Below are 21,227 nucleotides of genomic sequence, written 5' to 3'. Positions count from 1 at the left end.
ATATACTGAAAATTATGACCTAACATCTTTTTTCTTTTTGGTGTAATTACTCTATGATGTAACCTAAGTAAATAATATTAATACCCTGAATATAATGTGCTCCATTGATATTATCACAGTAGTCTCAAGGTACAAGTACAAAGGAATATTCCTAATTGAAAAACTAATGATTAAACAGCAGCAACCCATATGACTAAAGTTAGATGTTCCCAGTGAAGGTGGCCTTACAATTGTGTCTTCTTTATTACAATAAACTGAACTATGTAGACCATATCCAAGGAATGAAAAACAGTAAAGAAACTAAGTAAATAACATTATAAATTGCACATGCATTTCAGAGTCACACTTAAACAGATTCTGGTCTTTCCCATGAAATTCTATATGACTGATTCTGCAAAGACCCTTCATACAGTATTACATGGGAAATAAATATAGCACCCTGTATCCATCTGTATCTTTCAGTATTGGGTGTGTATACGAATTTCTCACTGTCCCCAACCTCTTCTGGAAAAAAATATAAGCTGTATTGAATTGTTCTCTAGTTGTTTAATGTGTCTTAACCCTTTCTTACCCTTGAATATGTAAACCTCTCTGAGATAGGGGCACCCTTTGGTATCACTTACTTCCCCCTCCCCCAACATTCACTGTTCATAAATAGAGATGAAAAGAAAAACGTGACCTTCAGCAAGTCATTTACCCTTTCTAACTCTAGGTTTATCTTTACAGTGAAGGAGTTGATCTAAATCTAGATGAGAGGTTCTTCACCAAACATTTGTATCAGAACCTAGATAATATTTTCAAGCCCAAACCTCAGATTCAGATTTGGTAGATAAGTGGTGAAAGCCAAGAAAATTTATCTCAGAGAAGTACCTCAGATGGTTTTGATGAATACTCCAAGTTGAGAAATAAGCTATAAGAAATGTACCATTCCACAAATATATTATTTCTCTGTAGACCACATGAAAATATTTTTTAACAATTCTTGAGATTTTTTTGAGTCTAGGACTCTTCACAATGGTTAGTTCAGTCACTGCACTTCATCAGCCAGCTATCACTTTTCACAGTCTGGTCTATCCAGATCCCTAAAGGTAAAAAGTAATGAAATTTATCTTGTCCTACTTTGTCTGGACACTCGCACCACTGAATAATGTGTCCTTTATATAATTATATATTAAAGAGCAGTTTTAATATACTGCAATGGCAGCAGAGAAGAAAGCAAATATATTTTCCTGCTTTTTCAAACAAATAATGGTGGCTTGACTCATTTTTAATGGATTTGCTTTCCTCTTAGGAAAATACAGTCACTGCATTTTAAAATCCTTTCCACTTTATGAATACTCTATTGCTCATTTGATTATTTCCTCACCAGTGCCCAGGGAGCAAAACTAAACAAGTGGGGAAATTGTCACATTTAATGCTGTTATTTCTCTTTGAAAGGAAGTTCAAAAAATAGAAGAAGTTTACAAAATACATGGTGTGTCATCCCTAAATCTTAGTGGATCTGGGGATAGGGGATGAGAAATGATGCGTGACTGCCAATGGCTGTGTGACAAACAACCACTGTTGTGGATTCAGTACAGAAGCAGCAGTTTATGTCATCTTTGAGAGGAGTATTTGGAAGCAGCAATAAGACCTTATGCCACTATATGGGAGCACATGGCACTTGGTAAAATTTCTCATAGTTGTTGTTGATAATAGGAATGATGATGATGATGATGACATTCTGGTCCCAGCATATAGAATACTGGTATTTTGACTTATTTAAGAAAAGGAGGGAGAAGCAGAGGAAGATGGCGGAAGAGTAACATGCGGAGATCACCTTCCTCCCCACAGATACATCAGAAGTACATCTACACGTGGAACTGCTCCTATAGAACACCTACTGAATGCTGGCTGAAGACCTCAGACTTCCCAAAAGGCAAGAAACTCCCCCACGTACCTCGGTAGGGCAAAAGAATAAACAGAGACAAAAGGATAGGGACGGGACCTGCACCAGTGGGAGGGAGCTGTGAAGCAGGAAAGGTTTCCAAACACTAGGAAGCCGCTTCATGGGCAGAGACTGCAAGTGGCAGAGGGGGGAAGCTTCGGAGCTGCAGAGGAGAGCACAGCCACAGGGGTGCGGAGGGCAAAGTGGAGAGATTCCCGCCCAGAGGACCGGTGCCGACCAGCACTCACCACCTCGCGAGGCTTGTCTGCTCACCTGCCAGGGCGGGCAGGGGCTGGGAGCTGAGGCTCGGGCTTCGGTCGGAGCGCAGGGAGAGGACTGGGGTTGACGGTGTGAACAGAACCTGATGGGTTAGTGCACCACGGCTAGCTTGGAGGGAGTCCGGGAAAAGTCTGCAGCTGCCGAAGAGACAAGAGACTTTTTCTTGCCTCTTTGTTTCCTGGTGCACGAGGAGAGGGGATTAAGAACTGCTTAACGGCGCACCAGAGACAGGAGCGAGACGTGGCTGTCAACGTGGACCCCACATACAGGCATAGGATGCTAAGGCTGCTGCTGCCGCCACAAAGAAGCCTGTGTGCGAGCACAGGTCACTCTCCACACCTCTCTTCCGGAGAGCCTGTGCAGTCAGCCACTGCCAGAGTCCCGGGGTCCAGGGACAACTTCCCCGGGAGAGCGCACGGCGCACCTCAGGCTAGTGCAACATCACGCTGGCCTCTGCTGCTGCAGGCTGGCCGGGAATCTGCACCCCTCCCTACCCCTGGCCTGACTGAACCAGAGTCCCTGAATCAGCTGCTCCTTTAACCCCGTACTGTCTAAGCAAAGAACAGACGCCCTCAGGTGACCTACATGCAGAGGCGGGGCCAAATCCAAAACTGAACCACGGGAGCTGTGAGAACAAAGAAGAGAAAGGGAAACTTCTCCCAGCAACCTCAGGAGCAGCGAACTAAATCTCCACAATCAACTTGATGTACCCTGCATCTGTGGAATACCTGAATAGACAACAAATCATCCCAAAATGAGGAGGTGTACTTTGGGAGCAAGATATATTATTTTTTCTGCTTTTCCTCTTTTTGTGAGTGAGGATGTGTATGCTTCAGTGTGAGATTTTGTCTGTATAGCTTTGCTTTCACCATTTGTCCTAAGGTTCTGTCTGTCCGTATTTTGTTTTCTTTTTTTTTCTTAATAATTATTTTTTTCTTTTTTATTTCAATAATGTTATTTTATTTTATTTTATCCTTTCTTTCTTTCTTTCTTTCTTTCTTTCTTTCTTTCTTTCTTTCTTTCTTTCTTTCTTTCTTTCTTTCTTTCTTTCTATCTTTCTATTATTTTTCCCATTTATTCTGAGCCATTTGGATGAAAGGCTTTTGGTGCTCCAGCCAGGAGCCAGTGTTGTGCCTCTGAGGTGGGAGAGCCAACGTCAGGACACTGGTCCACAAGAGACCTCCCAGCTCCACATAATATCAAACAGTGAAAATATCCCAGAGATCTCCATCTCAACACCAAAGCCTAGCTTCACTCAATGACCAGCAAGCTACAGTGCTGGACACCCTATGCCAAACAATTGGCAAGACAGGAACACTGTCCCAACCATTAGCAGAGAGGCTGCCTAAAATCATAATAAGGCCACAGACACCCCAAAACACACCACCAGACGTGGATCTGCCCACCAGAAAGACAAGATCCAGTCTCATCTACCAGAACACAGGCACTAGTCCCCTCCACCAGGAAGTCTACACAACCCACTGAATCAACCTTTGCCACTGGGGACAGACACCAAAAACAATGGGAACTACAAACCTGCAGCCTGAAAAATGGAGACCCCAAACACAGTAAGATAAGCAAAATGAGAAGACAGAAAAACACACAGCAGATGAAGGAGCAAGGTAAAACCCCACCAGACCTAAAAAATGAAGAGGAAATAGTCAGTCTACCTGAAAAAGAATTCAGAATAATGATAGTAAAGATGATCTAAAATGCTGGAAATAGAATAGAGAAAGTGCAAGAAACATTTAACAAGGACCTAGAAGAACTAAAGAGGAAACAAGCAATGATGAACAACACAATAAATGAAATTAAAATTACTCTAGGGCTTCCCTGGTGGTGCAGCATTTAAGAATCCACCTGCCAATGCAGGTGACACAGGTTCGAGCCCTGGTCTGGGAAGATCCCACATGCTGCAGAGCAGCTAAGTCTGGGCGCTACAACTACTGAGCTTGCGCTCTAGGGCCTGCAAGCCACAGCTACTGAGCCCATGCACCACAACTACTAAAGTCTGTGCGCCTAGAGCCCATGCTCCACAACAAGAGAAGCCAGCGCAATGAGAAACCCATCGACACAACTAGAGAAAGCCCGCGTGCAGCAACGAAGGCCCAACGCAGACAAAAATAAATAAATAAATAAATAAAACTTAAAAAAATTACTCTAGAAGCGATCAATAGCAGAATAAATGAGGAAGAAGAACAGATAAGTGACCTGGAAGATAAAATAATGGAAATAACTACTGCAGAGCAGAATAAAGAAAAAGAAAGAAAAGAAATGAGGACAGTCTCAGAGACCTCTGGGGCAACATTAAATGCACCAACATTCGAATTATAGGGATTCCAGAAGAAGAAGAGAAAAAGAAAGGGACTGAGAAAATATGTGAAGAGATTAGAGTTGAAAGCGTCCCTAATATGGGATCGGAAGCAGTTAATCAAGTCTAGGAAGCACAGAGAGTCCCATACAGGATAAATCCAAGGAGAAAAACGGCAAGACAAATATTAATCAAACTATCAAAAATTAAATACAAAGAAAACATATTAAAGCAGCAAAGGAAAAACAATAAATAACACACAAGGGAATGCCCATAAGGTTAACAGCTGATCTTTCAGCAGAAACTCTGAAAGCCATAAGGGATTTGCAGGGCATATTTAGAGTGATGAAGGAGAAAACCTGCAACCCAGATGACTCTACCCAGCAAGGATCTCATTCAGATTTGATGGAGAAATGAAAATCTTTACAGTCAAGCAAAAGATGAGAGAATGCAGCACCACCAAACCAGCTTTACAACAAATGCTAAAGGAACTTCTCTAGACAAGAAACACAAGAGAAGGAAAAGACCTACAATAACAAACCCAGAACAATTAAGAAAATGGGAATAGGAACATACATATCGATAATGACCTTAAATGTAAATGGATTAAATGCTCCCACCAAAAGACTCAGACTGGCTCAGTGGATACAAAAACAAAACCCATATATATGCTGTCTACAAGAGACCCACTTCAGACTTAGAGACACATACAGACTGAAAGTGAGGGGATGGAAAAAGATATTCCATGCAAATGGAAATCAGGAGAAAGCTGGAGAAGCAATTCTCATATCAGACAAAATAGACTTTAAAATAAAGACTATTCCAAGGGACAAAGAAGGACACTACATAATCATGAAGAGACCAATCCAAAAAGAAGATATAAAAATTGTAAATATTTATGCACCCAACATAGGAGCACCTCAATACATAAGGCAAATGCTAACAGCCATAAAAGGGGAACTTGACAGTAACACATTCATAGTAGGGGACTTTAACACCCCACTTTCACCAATGGACAAATCATCCAAAATGAAAATAAATAAGGAGACACGAGCCTTAAATGATACATTAAACAAGATGGACTTAATTGATATTTATAGGAAATTCCATCCAAAAACAACAGAATACACATTTTTCTCAAGTGCTCATGGAACATTCTCCAGGATAGATCATATCTTCAGTCAGAAATCAAGCCTTGGTAAATTTAAGAAAATTGAAATTGTATTAACTATCTTTTCTGACCACAACGCTATGAGACTATAACAACTACAGGAAATATCTGCAAAAAATACAAACACAAGGAGGCTAAATAATACACTACTTAATAACGAAGTGATCAGTGAGGAAATCAAAGAGGAAATTTAAAAAAATACCTAGAAACAAATGACAATGGAGACACAATGACCCAAAACCTATGGAACGCAGCAAAAGCAGTTCTAAGAGGGAAGTTTATAGCAATACAATCCTACTTTAAGGAACAGAAAACATCTCAAATAAAGAACCTAAACTTGCAACTAAAGCAATTAGAAGAGAGAAGAACAAAAACCCCCAAAGTTATCAGAAGGAAAGAAATCATAAAAATCAGATCAGAAATAAATGAAAAATAAATGAAGGAAACAATAGCAAAGAGCAATGAAACCAAAAGCTGGTACTTTGAGAAGATAAACAAAATTGATAAACCATTAGCCAGAGTCATCAAGAAAAAAAGGGAGAAGACTCAAATTAATAGAATTAAAAATGTATAAGGAGAAGTAACAACTGACACTGCAGAAATACAAAAGATCATGAGAGATTACTACAAGCAACTCTATGCCAATAAAATGGAAAACCTAGAAAAAATTGACAAATTCTTAAAAATGCACAACCTGCCAAGATTGAATCAAGAAGAAATAGAAAATATGAACAGACCAATCACAAGCACTGAAATAGAATCTGTGATTAAAAATCTTCCAACAAAAAAAAGCCCAGGACCAGATGGCTTCACAGGGGAATTCTATTAAACATTTAGAGAAGAGCTAACACCTATCCTTTTCAAACTCTTCCAAAATATAGCAGAGGGAGGAACACTCCCAAACTCATTCTATGAGGCCACCATCACCTTGATACCAAAACCAGACAAAGATGCCACAAAGAAAGAAAACTACACGCCAGTAACACTGATGAACATAGATGCAAAAATCCTCAACAAACTACTAGCAAACAGAATCGAACAGCACATTAAAAGGATCATACACCATGATCAAGTGGGGTTTATTCAAGAAATGCAAGGATTCTTCAATATACACAAATTAATCAACGTGATACACAATATTAATAAATTGAAGGAGAAAAACCATATGACCATCTCAATCGATGCAGAGAAAGCTTTCGACAACATTCAACACCAATTTATGATAAAAACCCTGCAGAAAGTAGGCATAGAGGGAACTTTCCTCAACATAATAAAGGCCATATATGACAAACCCACAGCCAACCTCATCCTCAATGGTGAAAAACTGAAAGCATTTCCACTAAGATCAGGGACAAGACAAGGTTGCCCAGTCTTGCCACTCTTATTCAGCATAGTTTTGGAAGTTTTAGCCACAGCAATCAGAGAAGAAAAGGAAATAAAAGAATCCAAATCAGAAAAGAAGACGTAAAGCTGTCGCTGTTTGCAGATGACATGATACTATACATAGAGAATCCTAATGATGCTACCAGAAAACTACTAGAGCTAATGAATGAATTTGGTAAAGTAGCAGGATACAAAATTAATGCACAGAAAACTCTTGCATTCCTATACACTAATGATGAAAAATCTGAAAGTGAAATCAAGAAAACACTCCCTTTTACCATTGCAACAAAAAGAATCAAATATCTGGGAATAAACCTACCTAAGGAGACAAAAGACCTGTGTGCAGAAAATTATAAGACACTGATGAAAGAAATTAAAGATGATACAAATAAACGGAGACATATACCATGTCCTTGGATTGGAAGAATCAATATTGTGAAAATGACTCTACTACCTAAAGCAATCTACAGATTCAATGCAATCCCTATCAAACTACCAGTGGCATTTTTCACAGAACTAGAACAAAAAATTTCACAATTTGTATGGAAACACAAAAGACCCCGAATAGCCAAAGCAATCTTGAGAATGAAAAACAGAGCTGGAGGAATCAGGCTCTCTGACTTCAAACTATACTACAAAGCTACAGTAATCAAGACAGTGTGGTACTGGCACAAAAACAGAAAGATAGACCAATGTAACAGGATAGAAAGTCCAGAGATAAACTCATGCATATATGGTCACCTTATCTTTGGTAAAGGAGGCAGGAATGTACAGTGGAGAAAGGACACCATCTTCAATAATTTGTGCTGAGAAAAGTGGACAGCTACATGCAAAAGTATGAGATTAGATCACTCCTTAACATCATACACAAAAATAAGCTCAAAATGTATTTAATATCTAAATGTAAGGCCAGAAACTAGCAAACTCTTAGAGGAAAACATAGGCAGAACACTCTATGACTCAAATCACAGCAAGATCCTTTTTGACCCACCTCCTAGAGAAATGGAAATAAAAACAAAATAAACAAATGGGACCTAATGAAACTTCAAAGGTTTTGCACAGCAAAGGAAACCATAAACAAGACCAAAAGACAACCCTCAGAATGGGAGAAAATATTTGCAAATGAAGCAACGGACAAAGCATTTATCTCCAAAATTTATAAGCAGCTCATGCAGCTTAATAACAATAAAACAGCAACCCAATCCAAAAATGCACAGAAGACCTAAATAGACATCTCTCCAAAAAAGATATACAGACAGCCAACAAACACGTGAAAGAATGTTCAACATCATTAATCATTAGAGAAATGAAAATCAAAACTACAATGTGATATCATCTCACACCAGTCAGGATGGGCATCGTTAAAAAATCTAGAAACTATAAATGCTGGAGAGGGTGTGGAGAAAAGGGAACACTCTTGCACTTCTGGTGGGAATGTGAATTGGTACAGCCTCTATGGAGAACAGTATGGAGGTTCCTTAAAAAACTACAAATAGAACTACCATATGACCCAGCAATCCCACTACTCGGCATATACCTTGAGAAAACCATAATTCAAAAAGAGTCATGTACTAAAATGTTCATTGCAGCTCTATTTACAATAGGCAGGAGATGGAAACAACCTAAGTGTCCCTCATCGGATGAATGGATAAAGAAGATGTGGCACCTATATACTATGGAATATTACTCAGCCATAAAAAAAGAAACGAAATTGAGCTATTTGTAATGAGGTGGATAGACCTAGAGTCTGTCATACAGAGTGAAGTAAGTCAGAAAGAGAAAGACTAATACTGTATCCTAACACTTATATATGGAATTTAAGAAAAAAAATGTCATGAAGAACCTAGGGGTAAGACAGGAATAAAGACACAGACCTACTAGAGAATGGACTTGAAGATATGGGGAGGGGGAAGTGTAAACTGTGACAAAGTGAGAGAGAGGCATGGACATATATACACTACCAAACGTAAAATATATAGCTATTGGAAAGCAACCGCATAGCACAGGGAGATCAGCTCGGTGCTTTGTGACCACCTAGAGTGGTGGGATAGGGAGGGTGGGAGGGAGGGAGATGCAAGAGGGAAGAGATATGGGAACATATGTATATGTATTACTGATTCACTTTGTTATATAGCATAAACTAACACAGCATTGTAAAGCAATTATACTACAATAAAGATGTTTAAAAAAAAGGAAAGGAAAGTAAACTTAACTGGGAATCAGAATATCTAGGTGTCAGTGCCAAGTTTGTCATTCACTAACTGCTTGAACAATTTTTCCATGTCTTTGGGTATCATTTGTAATCTTTAAAATAAGGGTGTTGGATTAGATCAAGAATTTTCAAGCTATTATGAGAAGCCCCCTCAAGGGTTACCTTAATGTGGGCAAAAGGTGAGAATCTTTATTCTTCCTCTTTCAATCAGAGCAACTCTTCAAATATTTATTTTACATATTGAGCTATTGTAAGTGTGTGTGTGTGTTTGTGTGTGTGTGTGTGTGTGAGCGAGACAGCACAGACAGTAGGGAGTTTTGTATTTAGTTTTCTGGAGTTTTTAGATAATCCATCTAGATTATCTCTGTGGAATTTTATGATGTCCTAGAATTCTACAATACCTAAACTTAGAAAGCAAAGACCTTCCAAGAGCTCACAATGTATCCTCCCTTTTTTTCCTCTATCACATTTGTTGCTATTGTTGTCATATACTTCTAAAAGCCCTCCATTTCCATCTTCCTGAGCCTGAAGTCTTAAGACATTGCCTAAGGAAGGAGCACTGGCTCCTATTTGTAAATTGACCCTGATGCCCCCACAGGACTTACTTTAGACCTAAACAGATCCAGGAATGCCTAGGTAGTAAAATTTTGAGGAACTAGGATAGGAGGGTCAAATCCTTGTCCCATAGGTATCTGGATGAAGCTTGAAAGTCTTTTTTTTCCAGAGAATAGAACCTGTTGTTCCACACTGGGAATTTAGGCTTATCGTGCAGACCCCTATGGAAGAACGAACACTGACATATTTGCAGTCAGTTAGAAATGACTCTTGTACAACATGTTATATATGAAAGTTGTTAAAAGAGTAAATCCTGAGTTCTTAGCAAAAGGAAAAAGTTTTTCTATTTATTTAATTTTATAACTATATGAGATGATGGATGTTCACTAAACTTGTGATAATCACTTCATGATGTATGTAAATAAAATCATTATGCTGTATGCTTTAATCTTAATACAGTTTTGTCAACTATATCTCAATAAAACTGGAAGAAAAAAAAGAAAGAAAAGACTCTTGTCTGAGATCAAGCTTTTTTTTTTTTTTTTTTTTTTTTTTTTTTTGTGATACGCGGGCCTCTCACTGTTGTGACCTCTCCCGTTGTGGAACACAGGCTCCGGATGTGCAGGCTCAGTGGCCATGGCTCACAGGCCCAGCCGCTCCGTGGCATGTGGGATCTTCCCGGACTGGGGCACGAACCTGTGTCCCCTGCATCAGCAGGCGGACTCTCAACCACTGCGCCACCGGGGAAGCCCTGAGATTAAGCTTTTTAAAAAATTTTATTGGAGTATAATTAATTTACAATGTTGTGTTAGTTTCAGATGTATAGCAAAGTGAATCAGTTATACATATACATATATCCATTCTTTTTTTAAAGATTCTTTTCTAATATAGGCCATTACAGGGCACTGAGTAGAGTTCCCTGTGCTATACAGCAGGTTCTTATTAGTTATCTATTTTATATATAGTAGTGTGTATATATCTATCCCAATCTCCCAATTTATCCCTCCCCCCATCCCCTGGTAATCATAAGTTTATTTTCTTCATCCATGACTCTACTTTTGTAAATAAGTTCATTTGTACCTTTTTTTTAGATTCCACATATAATTGATATCATATGGTATTTGTCTTTCTCTGTCTGACTTACTTCACTCAGCATGACAATCTCTAGGTCCATCCATGTTGCTGCAAATGGCATTATTTTGTTCTTTTTTATGGCTGAGTAATATTCCATTGTATATATGTACCACATCTTCTTTATCCATTCCTCTGTTGATGGACATCTGGGTGGCTTCTATGTCCTGGCTATTGTAAATAGTGCTGCAACGAACATTGGAGTGCATGTATCTTTTTGAATTATGGTTTTCTCTGGGTATATGCCCAGCAGTGGGATTGTTGGGTCATATGGTAGTTCTAATTTTATGTTTTTAAGGAACCTCCATACTGTTATCCATAGTGGCTGCATCAATTTACATCCCACCAACAGTGCAAGAGTGTTCCCTTTTCTCCACACCCTTTCCAGCATTTACTGTGTGTAGATTTTTTGATGGTGGCCATTCTGATCCGTGTGAGGTGACACTTGACTTATGCTACCTCATTTCTTTCTCACAACAATCTTATAAGGTAGGTGAATTACCTATTGCAATTATAAGGACTCCATTATTTCTAACTTATTCTCATTACCATTACAAATATTATTATTGAAAGGGACTAGAATGGGGAAACTAGAGAAACAAATTTCACCTACTGCACAGTCCTGCTGTCATACTTCCTTAACGGCATAGAGTCACCTCTCTCTTTCAGGTAGTACCCTATTCTCTGCCAATATTACACTCTCTTGGGTGGGGGTGGGAAACTACTGTATCTACAGCATTTGCTGTTGAAACCTAACACCCCTTCAGTGACTCTTCCACAAAAGCTCCCACTGGTCTCACTACACTTCATTGTAGTAGGAGATACTGTGCATTAAGCTTAAAAAGTTTCTGTTTCTCTCATCCAACATTTATAGCATGATTTGTCTTTAAAAAGCATTTACTATAATTTCCTCCATCAGAAATAAAAAATTAAATCAAAATGCTGTAATGTTTCTCAGGCACTTGGAAAAAGTCAGGCAAATCTTTTTCTTCTTTTAATATGTCCATGTAGAACACGAAACTGTCCCCTCCCAGCAGTAAGCACTAACAGTGTGTGTGGACTCTCATCTCTTATTTTACATTTAAACGGTCCTGTTAAGTAATCAGAAGGGATTTATTACAAGTGTTAACTATATTGGCAAAAAATAAATCTTTACCCCACCCCAACGTTATACATGATGATTGATTTTTTACAATTGTGCTGATTTTTTAATAAAAAGAACATATAATAGTAGAGTCTTTAACTACTTACCAAATCTTTTCACCTCCTTTTAATCCTCATAACAGTCCTCTGATATAGTTGGAGCAAGTGTTGCTATCCTCATTTTCTAGGTAAGGACATTGATACTCGGAGAAGCAAAGTGCCTTGCCAGGCATTTAGTGAGTGGATGAGTTGGAACTTTATTAAAACACAAATCTTCTCATTGCAAATCCTCTGCTCTTTCTAACTCTTTTTCTGCCTGTTTTACTGAATGAGTTGCTCATGTAACAGAATTAAAACAGTTTTATCTCGACACAATTACAATAAATGAAAAATTCTTTTAAAGTCCTCAGGAGACAAAACTTTCTCCCCAGCTCTTCTTCAAGTAATGACTTTATAAAATGGTACCTTCCATTTACAGCCTCTAGAATTCTTGGTCTTTTCCCCGTTATTTGTGTCCCTCACTACTCTCCCGCTGCCATCATGTTCTGCACCACTTCTCTCCCTCCACTTTCAACGTTTCACTCTGCTGTTTTAATCACCCTGGAAAAAGCAAAGGGTAGTGTTTAAGGTAGGGTTGCCATGTAAAATACAGAATGCCAGGATGCCCAACTAAATTTGGATTTCAGATAAATTAATAATGTTTTTAATATAAGTGTGTCCCAAATATTGCATGGGAATATATTTATGCTAAAAAGTAATTTGCTGTTTTCCTGAAATTCAAATTTAACTAGACATTTAAATTTTTTTATATGCTAAATCTGGCAACAATAGGTTAACAAAAGAGTTTCTGATGTCACAATGACTTGATTTGAATAATGACTCTTACTCTGAATAGCTGTAGGATTTTAGGCAACAAAGTTTTAAGTCACTTAACTTTAATTTCCTCCTGTCTAAAATGAGGATAATGATATTACTTATCTAATAAGATTGTTGAAATAAATAAGATATGTGAGTAAAGTTCTTAGTAGAGTGCCTATCATATAATAGATACTCAAAATGGTAGCCATTGATATTACTAAATGACAATAACTAATAATAGCATTCTTCCTGTTAGGTAGATGGACATTTAACAGGTAATAAAATCTTCAGTTACATGGATAAAACTCTATAGTAGAAATTTAGAGAACTTCACATAGACAGCCAGTCTTCTCAAGGCATAGACCTTTTTTATACTTAAGCTTTAAAGTACAATTCCTCCGTGTCCGAAACAAAAATAGCTGTTTTGTTATGACGCACAATGCAATATCAGTAGCTTTTAGGTCTGAGACAACATATAAAACTGGGGTAATAGAAAGTAGAATATTCAAGGTAATCAACATCTGACACCCAAGACATGGTCCTCTCTTTTGTGTCTTGAGTCACTTGATTTGGTCAACAGATGGCAAGCAATAATTTCATAAGTCACCCTCTATCTTGTTAGTATATCAAGAAGCAAATGACCTTAGAGAAGAACACAACAATAAAGATTCAAAGCAAGGCAAGAGAGAATCAAAGAAAATGACTAACAGTAAGGAAGGCCCAGTCAAAAGATTCGGTGTTCATGAATATATCGTCACTTACTTAAGAGTTGCAAGAAAAAAGCAGAGCCCAAGTCTAGGAATAATAGTGTTACTGAGTGGGTTTTGTAACAGGAATCTCAATATTGAAGTAGGTACAAGCAGAAGTGAAGGTCAAAATATTTAATAACTCATATGAATAGGAAGTGTAGTAGGCAGCATTAGAGCTGAGTATTAAAGGCCTTTCATTTGTCTGTTTAGTTGCTGAATCATAAGGAGATACAAGCGTCCAGAGGGAGGAGTCAGAGTCACTAAGGTAATTATGGGGCCGGTAGGACTTGGAGGGGTAGCAGCTTCATACCAGTTGGTACAGAAATATTTCAACATGTTTAATAATCAGCAGAGGTACACTGTTGGATGACAACCAAATAGCAGCCCTGGATACAAGATTCAAACTAGAGTATGAATAGGCCAAGCAGGCAGAACTATGAGCAGAGATTATCTAGAGCTATATGTTATAACGTTCATGACCCTAAATTTGTATTGTGGTGGTTTACTTTTGTTCTTTGGTTCTATATCAACTGATCTGTAAAGTAGTAATGGTATCATTTTGTTCATCATTTGTCAGGATTGCCTATCACAGTGCTTAATAAATATTTGTTTAATGAATAAAGAGCCAGTCAGCTTCTCCAAGTGCCTGGAGTGCCCTGAGGATAGATCGTTCTAAAGGATGAAAAGCTCTGAGAATTAATTCTGATCTTGAACTGGACTTGGAGGTCTGCTCAAGACATAAGCTGGTCCCTATCATTTGAACTCTTGGATATCAATTCCTAAGCCTCACCTAAGGAGAACAATACCAGGGTGCTCTACAATTACATGGCTTCCCTAAAGCAGAGCTGAACATTTAAAGGAGAGGGGCAGAACCCAACAAGTCACTGGGATCCTGACCTATTTCTTAAACATTTTCAATTCCACTCAAAAGTCTATTTAGCAAATATGGGTCCAGTTTACAATGATAGAGAGAAATAAATTTCAGGAAAGAGCCTACTTTTGAACTTCAGTCACTCTCAGCTAAACCAACGTCTTATGACAATTTATGTTTCCCATGATAAACTGCCTCTATTCATTTGGGGAAGTAAAAGCCAGAACTATACTGCAATTTTGTAAGCTAGAAATTTCTCAGCTTTAAATAGAAATAGCAGAACAATTCAAAGAATTAGCTGCCCATAGCAATGATTCAGTATTTTTAATTGATGTCAATAAACCTTATTTGGCTCTCATCATTTTTATAGATATGTTCATAAATATAATTATTAAAAGGCTATTTCAAACCCACACACATATGGTCACCCAATATATGACAAAGCAGGCAAGAACATACAATGGAGAAAAGACATTCTCTTCAATAAGTGGCGTTGGGAAAACTGGACAGGTACACAAAAAAGAATGAACTTAGAACACTCCCTAACACCATACACAAAAATAAAACTCAAAATGGATTAAAGACATGAATGTAAGGCCAGACACTATAAAACTCTAAGAGGAAAACATAGGCAGAACACTCTTTGACATAAATTGCAGCAGGATTTTTTTTGACCCACGTCCTATAGTAATGAAAATAAAAACAAACATTAACAAATGGGACCTAATTTAAAACTTAAAAGCTTTTGCACAGCAAAATAAACCATAAACAAGACCAAAAGACAACCCTCAGAATGGGAAAAAAATATTTGCAAACGAAGCAACAGACAAAGGATTAATCTCCCAAATATACAAACAGCACATGCAGTTCAATAACTAAAAAGCAAACAACCCAATCAAAAAATGGGCAGAAGCCCTAAATATATATTTCTCCAAAGAAGACACACAGATGGCCAACAAACTCATGAAAAGATGTTCATCACTAATTATTAGATAAATGAAAATCAAAACTGCAATGAAGTATCACCTCACACCCCTCACAATGGCCATCATTAAAAAATCTACAAACAGTAAATGCTGGAGAGGGTGTGTAGAAAGGGAACCCTTTTGCACTGTTGGTGAGAATGTAAATTGATACAGCCACTCTGGAGAACAGTATGGAGCTTCCTTAAAAAATTAAAACTAGAGCTACTATATGACCCAGCAATCCCACTACTCGGCATATACCCAGAGAAAAGCATAATTCAAAAAGACACATGCACCCCAATGTTTATCGCAGCACTATTTATAATAGCCAGGACATGGAAGCAACCTAAGTGTCTATCAACAGAGGAATAGATAAAGAAGATGTGGTATATATATATATATATATATATATATATATATATATATATATACAATGGAATATTCCTCAGCCATAAAATAGAATGAAATTGGGTCATTTATAGAGACATGGATGGACCTAGAGACTGTCATACAGAGTGAAGTAAGTCAGAAAGAGGAAAACGAATATTGTATAATTCCGCTTTTATGTGGAATGTAGAAATTGATATGGATGAACTTGTTTGCAAAGCAGAAATAGAGACACAGATGTAGGGAACAGACATATGGATACTGTGCGGGGAAGGGGAGGGTGGGATGTATTGGGAGATTGGGATTGACTTATACACTATTAATACTATGTATAAAATAGATAACTAGTGGGAACCTACTGTATAGCTCAGGGAACTCTACTCAGTGCTCTGTGGTGACCTAAATGGGAAGAAAATCCAAAAAAGAGGGGGCATATGTATACATATAGCTGATTCACTTTGCTGTACAGTAGAAACTAACACAACTTTGTAAAGCAACCATATTCCAATAAAAATTAATTATAAAAAATTTAAAAAATAAATTAATCAAGAAAAATATAAAGGCTATTTCATAAAATTTCAAGTGGTGCTGTACATTTACACCATAATAAATATAAAACCAAAATTTTTACAAATTTCTACTAAACCTTGAAGAAAAGTACACTACATGAATGGGAATCAAAAGTCCCAAATTTCCAATGAACATTTTTCAAAAGGACAGTTATCTTTATTTTCTCATTATGAGAACATTTTTTGCCATAATTTCCTATTTTGCTTTCAAATATTATTTTGTTTTTCACAGATTTTCACACATACATAGATAATTGGCTAATTTTCCATGCAAATGACTAGTCATGAAAACTTTACAGTTTTCTTTCCTTCCTGTACTAACTGAAAACAATTGCCCACTTAACTGCATAATTATTCCAGTTTATTATACATACTAATTCTCATCAAGCCACCCCTCCACCCTTCATCCAAACACGCATTATTTAGTAATGTTATATTAGTCAGATTACTTGAAAAGTAATTCATTTTATTTTAATATAAACATATATGTGTGTGTGTGTGTATATATATATATATATGTATATATAAAAAAATAAAGATCTACTCTACCCTTGCCCTAAAGCAGCCCCACAAAAAGGATAATTGCAAGTGAAAAGATATCCCTAGAGAACTATTTATTTTGTTTCTTCACTTCCAAAAGCCAGTTTTAATAAGACCTAAATGTTAAGGGTAAGATTGGAAAGAGCCAGAAAGTCTGCTTACAACTTTGAATGGACCAGATTAGTATTATCTCTGGTCTTAAACCTCTGGGAAAAAAAAAAAAGAACCTGAGGGAGACTGGCTTCTTTGGGCGACTAACCCATGAGACAGAGAGATGTAGCCTAAAAGTTCCAGGAGTCCAGTATAGTCTATCTCTTGAATTGCTTTTAATGATTTAAGGATGTTCCTGACAGAAAATTACTCGAGACTGGGTCAAACCCATTCTGGGCCCTATAATAGTGACCTGAAATCCAAATATGGGATATAAATTAAACTGACCTATACAGGTAGGGAGCAACATTATATTGGGCATCATTCTTAACCTGTTGAAATTCTTCCCTACCCAGAACTGATGATCCTCCCACACTACTGAATCAATAACATTCTCCATTTTCATAGAAGCACAAAAGTAATACTTTCGACTCCCAAAAAAAGTGAGACAGAAAGAAATTTATAATTCCATACATTTTAAATAACATTTTAAAATGGAACTGCATGTCATGTAAGTGAAACCCATTATGAAAGATAGAATGAAGAATGTCTACTTAGGATCCAAACATGCTAAACCACAACCCCTTATGCATATTTCACCCAAGCATTGAAGGCAGCAAGTATGAGGTCAAGATGAAAATAACACTAAATTTATTATATTTCCTTGTTTAAATATCGCATTGAATTCTTAGGCTGTTTTAACAGTAAGTGAGTAATCTTTAGAAATTAAGAATTTTGATGACATAAGCAAGAGGGAGAAAATTGAAATATTAGAGTAATAATTAAATGCACTTCTAAATTTGGTACTAGCTAAATATTGTGTTTTTTAATATAATACTATGTAGTCTTAATACTATTATGAATATATCTTCTTTGTAAAGTATTAATACATATTACAATCTCTAAGAAAACTTCACACCAATAATGTTGCCCAATGACGTTTAATTCACTTTAGAAAAGATAAAGTTTAACATTAATATTTTATCATTTTGGTAACTCATATTAAAATGTACAAATTTAGCAATATATAAAACAATATGCACACAACTGTTTTTTCTGTATCTATAAGACATTAAGTCAGTTGTTCCAAAACCCTTATCCATTGTCTCTTCAGAATCAAATATCAGAATGGTGGAAATGGATTGGGAGGCTTATTGGAGAAGATGTTGGAGAAAGGACTGATGAACAGGAAACAAATCAGGGGTACTTATTATTAGATCATAGAAATTTGAAGACACTGAAAATAAACTAAAGATTGTGTGATCAAAAAGAGCAAATTGTAAGGGCATCTGGGTAATTTATTCTTTAAAATTTAATCAAAGACCAAAGAGATAATTGGAACAGAATATGTGAGTACTAAGGTACAAATCTTATTAATATATAATGCAACCATAACAATTCCATAACATAAATTCATACCATTTCATTTTACAAGCAAAATACATGTCAATCATTTTACTATACCTGGGAGAGAAGTGTGAGCTATAAAGTATAGGGTCTTGTTTCCAAGTCTGCAGTAAACTATACCATTCTTAGGTATGTTTTGTTAATTAATTAATTTAATTTAATTCCAAAATTGCTATAACTCCCTGCTTTTATCCTAAGCCAGGATCTTGATTGAGGATAATCTGAGAAATGTAAATATTGCCAGGAGATCCTCTTCATTTCTAGATGGTGGTTCTCTATGCACTTTGTTCACTCTACGTACATGCTTTCCTTCCTCCCATCGCTGAAAACCACCATGCATGACAGAGTGATATATAATAGTTGATGCTTGTCCCAAGAAAGTTCAAAAACATCAAGTTCAATTGCAAATCTTAATGGCAAATTCTCCATTTTTCCTTAAGCCCTCCTTCCACATTTCTTTCAAATATCATTTAAATCCAACTTTTGTTTGAAGAATTTCTGATTGTCAGATTCTGTATGTCTTTAAACAGTTTTGTGGAGAAAGAAATGTCCCTGTCTGATACAGTTTCTAGTTGTCTTTTCAGTATCTGAGAGCAATAATTCTCTCCTCATCTCACTTTTATTTAATCACTTTTGTGGTAAATAAATCTGATGAGTGAGAGTGAGGTAATCAATTTGGGATGCTGCTGGCAATTAGATAAGCATATATGGAATATACAAACTCGAATGTAGCAAGCATTAAAGATGTCAAAACAATTAAAAATATGGTCATAAAACTCAATCATTTAAATTGTCATCTACAAGAATTCAGATGTACCATTGGTCAAATAATTTCTCGAAAAATGTAATAACCACACCACAAAGGGGTCTTATGTGATACAATAAGCCAGAGAAGACTGCTGTTACTCCAGTCTCATAAGCTAGTCCAACCAACCTACAGTTGGTTCTTATTGCAGATGTAATACAAGTTCCCTACTTCTCTGGTTTGAAATTTGTAAGTTAGGAGTGCTAAATTCAGAACTATTTCCGTGGGAAATGTTACAGGGATTACATCTTGCTAAAGAATGTAAGAGAAATTCCCGAGCTTTCGATGCCTCTGTGTTCTGCTCTTGAGAGATTTGAAGACTAATCTGATTTACATTATTCATTAACAAATTAGAAGCCATAAGATTGGTTATGGAGCAGCACCTAGTGAGATTTTCTTCCAAAAACTGTTTGTAGAGTTCGTCCACTTTTTTCTCCATATAACTATTAAGCATAGAATTAGAGAGGGGCTGCTTATGAAACAACATACTTTTTTCTTGAATTTCATCCCCATTCAAAAGCTTTGAGGCAGGTAATTTCTCTAGAGGTTCACTGATGGGAGAATGACCCAATGGTACATCTACTGAAAGTAAAAGAGGACCGTTAAAAGCATCATCACGTATGTGTTCCACAAAGCAGCCGGAATCATACATGTTACCCACGTGGTCTCCTCCAATCTGCAGGTCCGGATAATTCTGGCAGATACTTGTACATGAACAAGATCGGTATAAATCTAGTTGTTTTTCATCATGTTCTCTCTTTGGAATGGGTAACGCAGCAGACACATTTCCTGGAAGGGATGCACTTTTGCATTTTGCTACAGTTACCTCATCCACAGATTTTATTTTATTTTTATCATTACTTTGCTCTGTTAAACTTTCTTTCATGACCTTATTTTGATTTTCCATTTTATCAGGGGAAAGTGACTTGTCTTCTATATCTAAAAGCTGCTTTTTCCAAGTTTCCTTTTCATCATTTGAGGTTTTCTTACATGTAAGTGGTTTTTTGTATAGGAGTTCAATTAGGAAGGCTTCTCCAAGCATTTTATTAGACAAGGTTTCTAAAGAGAAGAGTGCAATATATTCCTGTAATATAAAAAAAAACTCATTAAGGCAATGTACATTAAAATGTCTAATCAAGATTTAACTCCTACATGAAAACACAAATGATTTAGGGAGGCACTATTGCTCAAAGGATAGATAATAGGAACAGGAGTGAGGAGACTTGGGTTCTGACTCTGTCATTAACTATTTACCATAAGGTAATTTATTTATTATTCCTGGGAAAATTCCTCAATTTTTCTATTAATTAAATGGTGATAATAATGCTCCCCAGACTTTTTCACAAGGTTATTTTCAGGATATTATATGGTATACAAATGTTTTAAAAGTACAAACTTATACAAATGTATAATTATTTTAATATATTCCACTGTCATAAATGATTTATTTTAAAATTATTAGTTAAAGTGCTTAACCCTTTATCTTCAAATAGTCTGCTAAAAATCAAGTCTGTTTTCAAGGAATTGGTCTTAACTGTGTTTTAATTAATATTGTTTGAGTCATATTGAAAACAATTACTATACCTTAGAATGTGTTTGAGAGATGAATATTTATATATAGTTTGGATTTATGCAAACTGATTTAAACTATTAAGATACACACTGATTTTTCAGTAATCTAAATGCAAATAGGTTTGTCAAATTCACTACCATCCTTTTTTCTTTTTATTTTCTTTCCCTTCCTCTCTTCCTTCCCTCTTTCCTTCCTTCTGTTCTTTTCTTTTGGACTTAAAACTTATTTCCCAAAGCACTTA

General features: G+C 36.6%; 1 protein-coding gene across 1 annotated transcript; it reads right to left on the bottom strand.

Annotated features, from left to right (window-relative positions):
• Positions 1–19,555: 19,555 nt before the first annotated feature.
• On the bottom strand, positions 19,556–20,455 carry LOC309978593 (TLR adapter interacting with SLC15A4 on the lysosome-like; the record flags this gene model as incomplete). Its single annotated transcript, XM_082865119.1, has 1 exon — positions 19,556–20,455. One exon carries the CDS (start codon positions 20,453–20,455, stop codon positions 19,556–19,558), a length of 900 nt encoding a protein of 299 aa, XP_082721245.1.
• Between the last annotated feature and the right edge of the window lie 772 nt (positions 20,456–21,227).

This window comes from Leucopleurus acutus (assembly GCF_964270905.1).
Source record: "Leucopleurus acutus genome assembly, chromosome: X".
In the NCBI taxonomy this organism is placed as follows: Eukaryota; Metazoa; Chordata; class Mammalia; order Artiodactyla; family Delphinidae; genus Leucopleurus; species Leucopleurus acutus.
The sequence above is the reverse complement of the archived record's forward strand: the minus strand, read 5'-3'. Positions and strand labels throughout refer to the sequence as shown.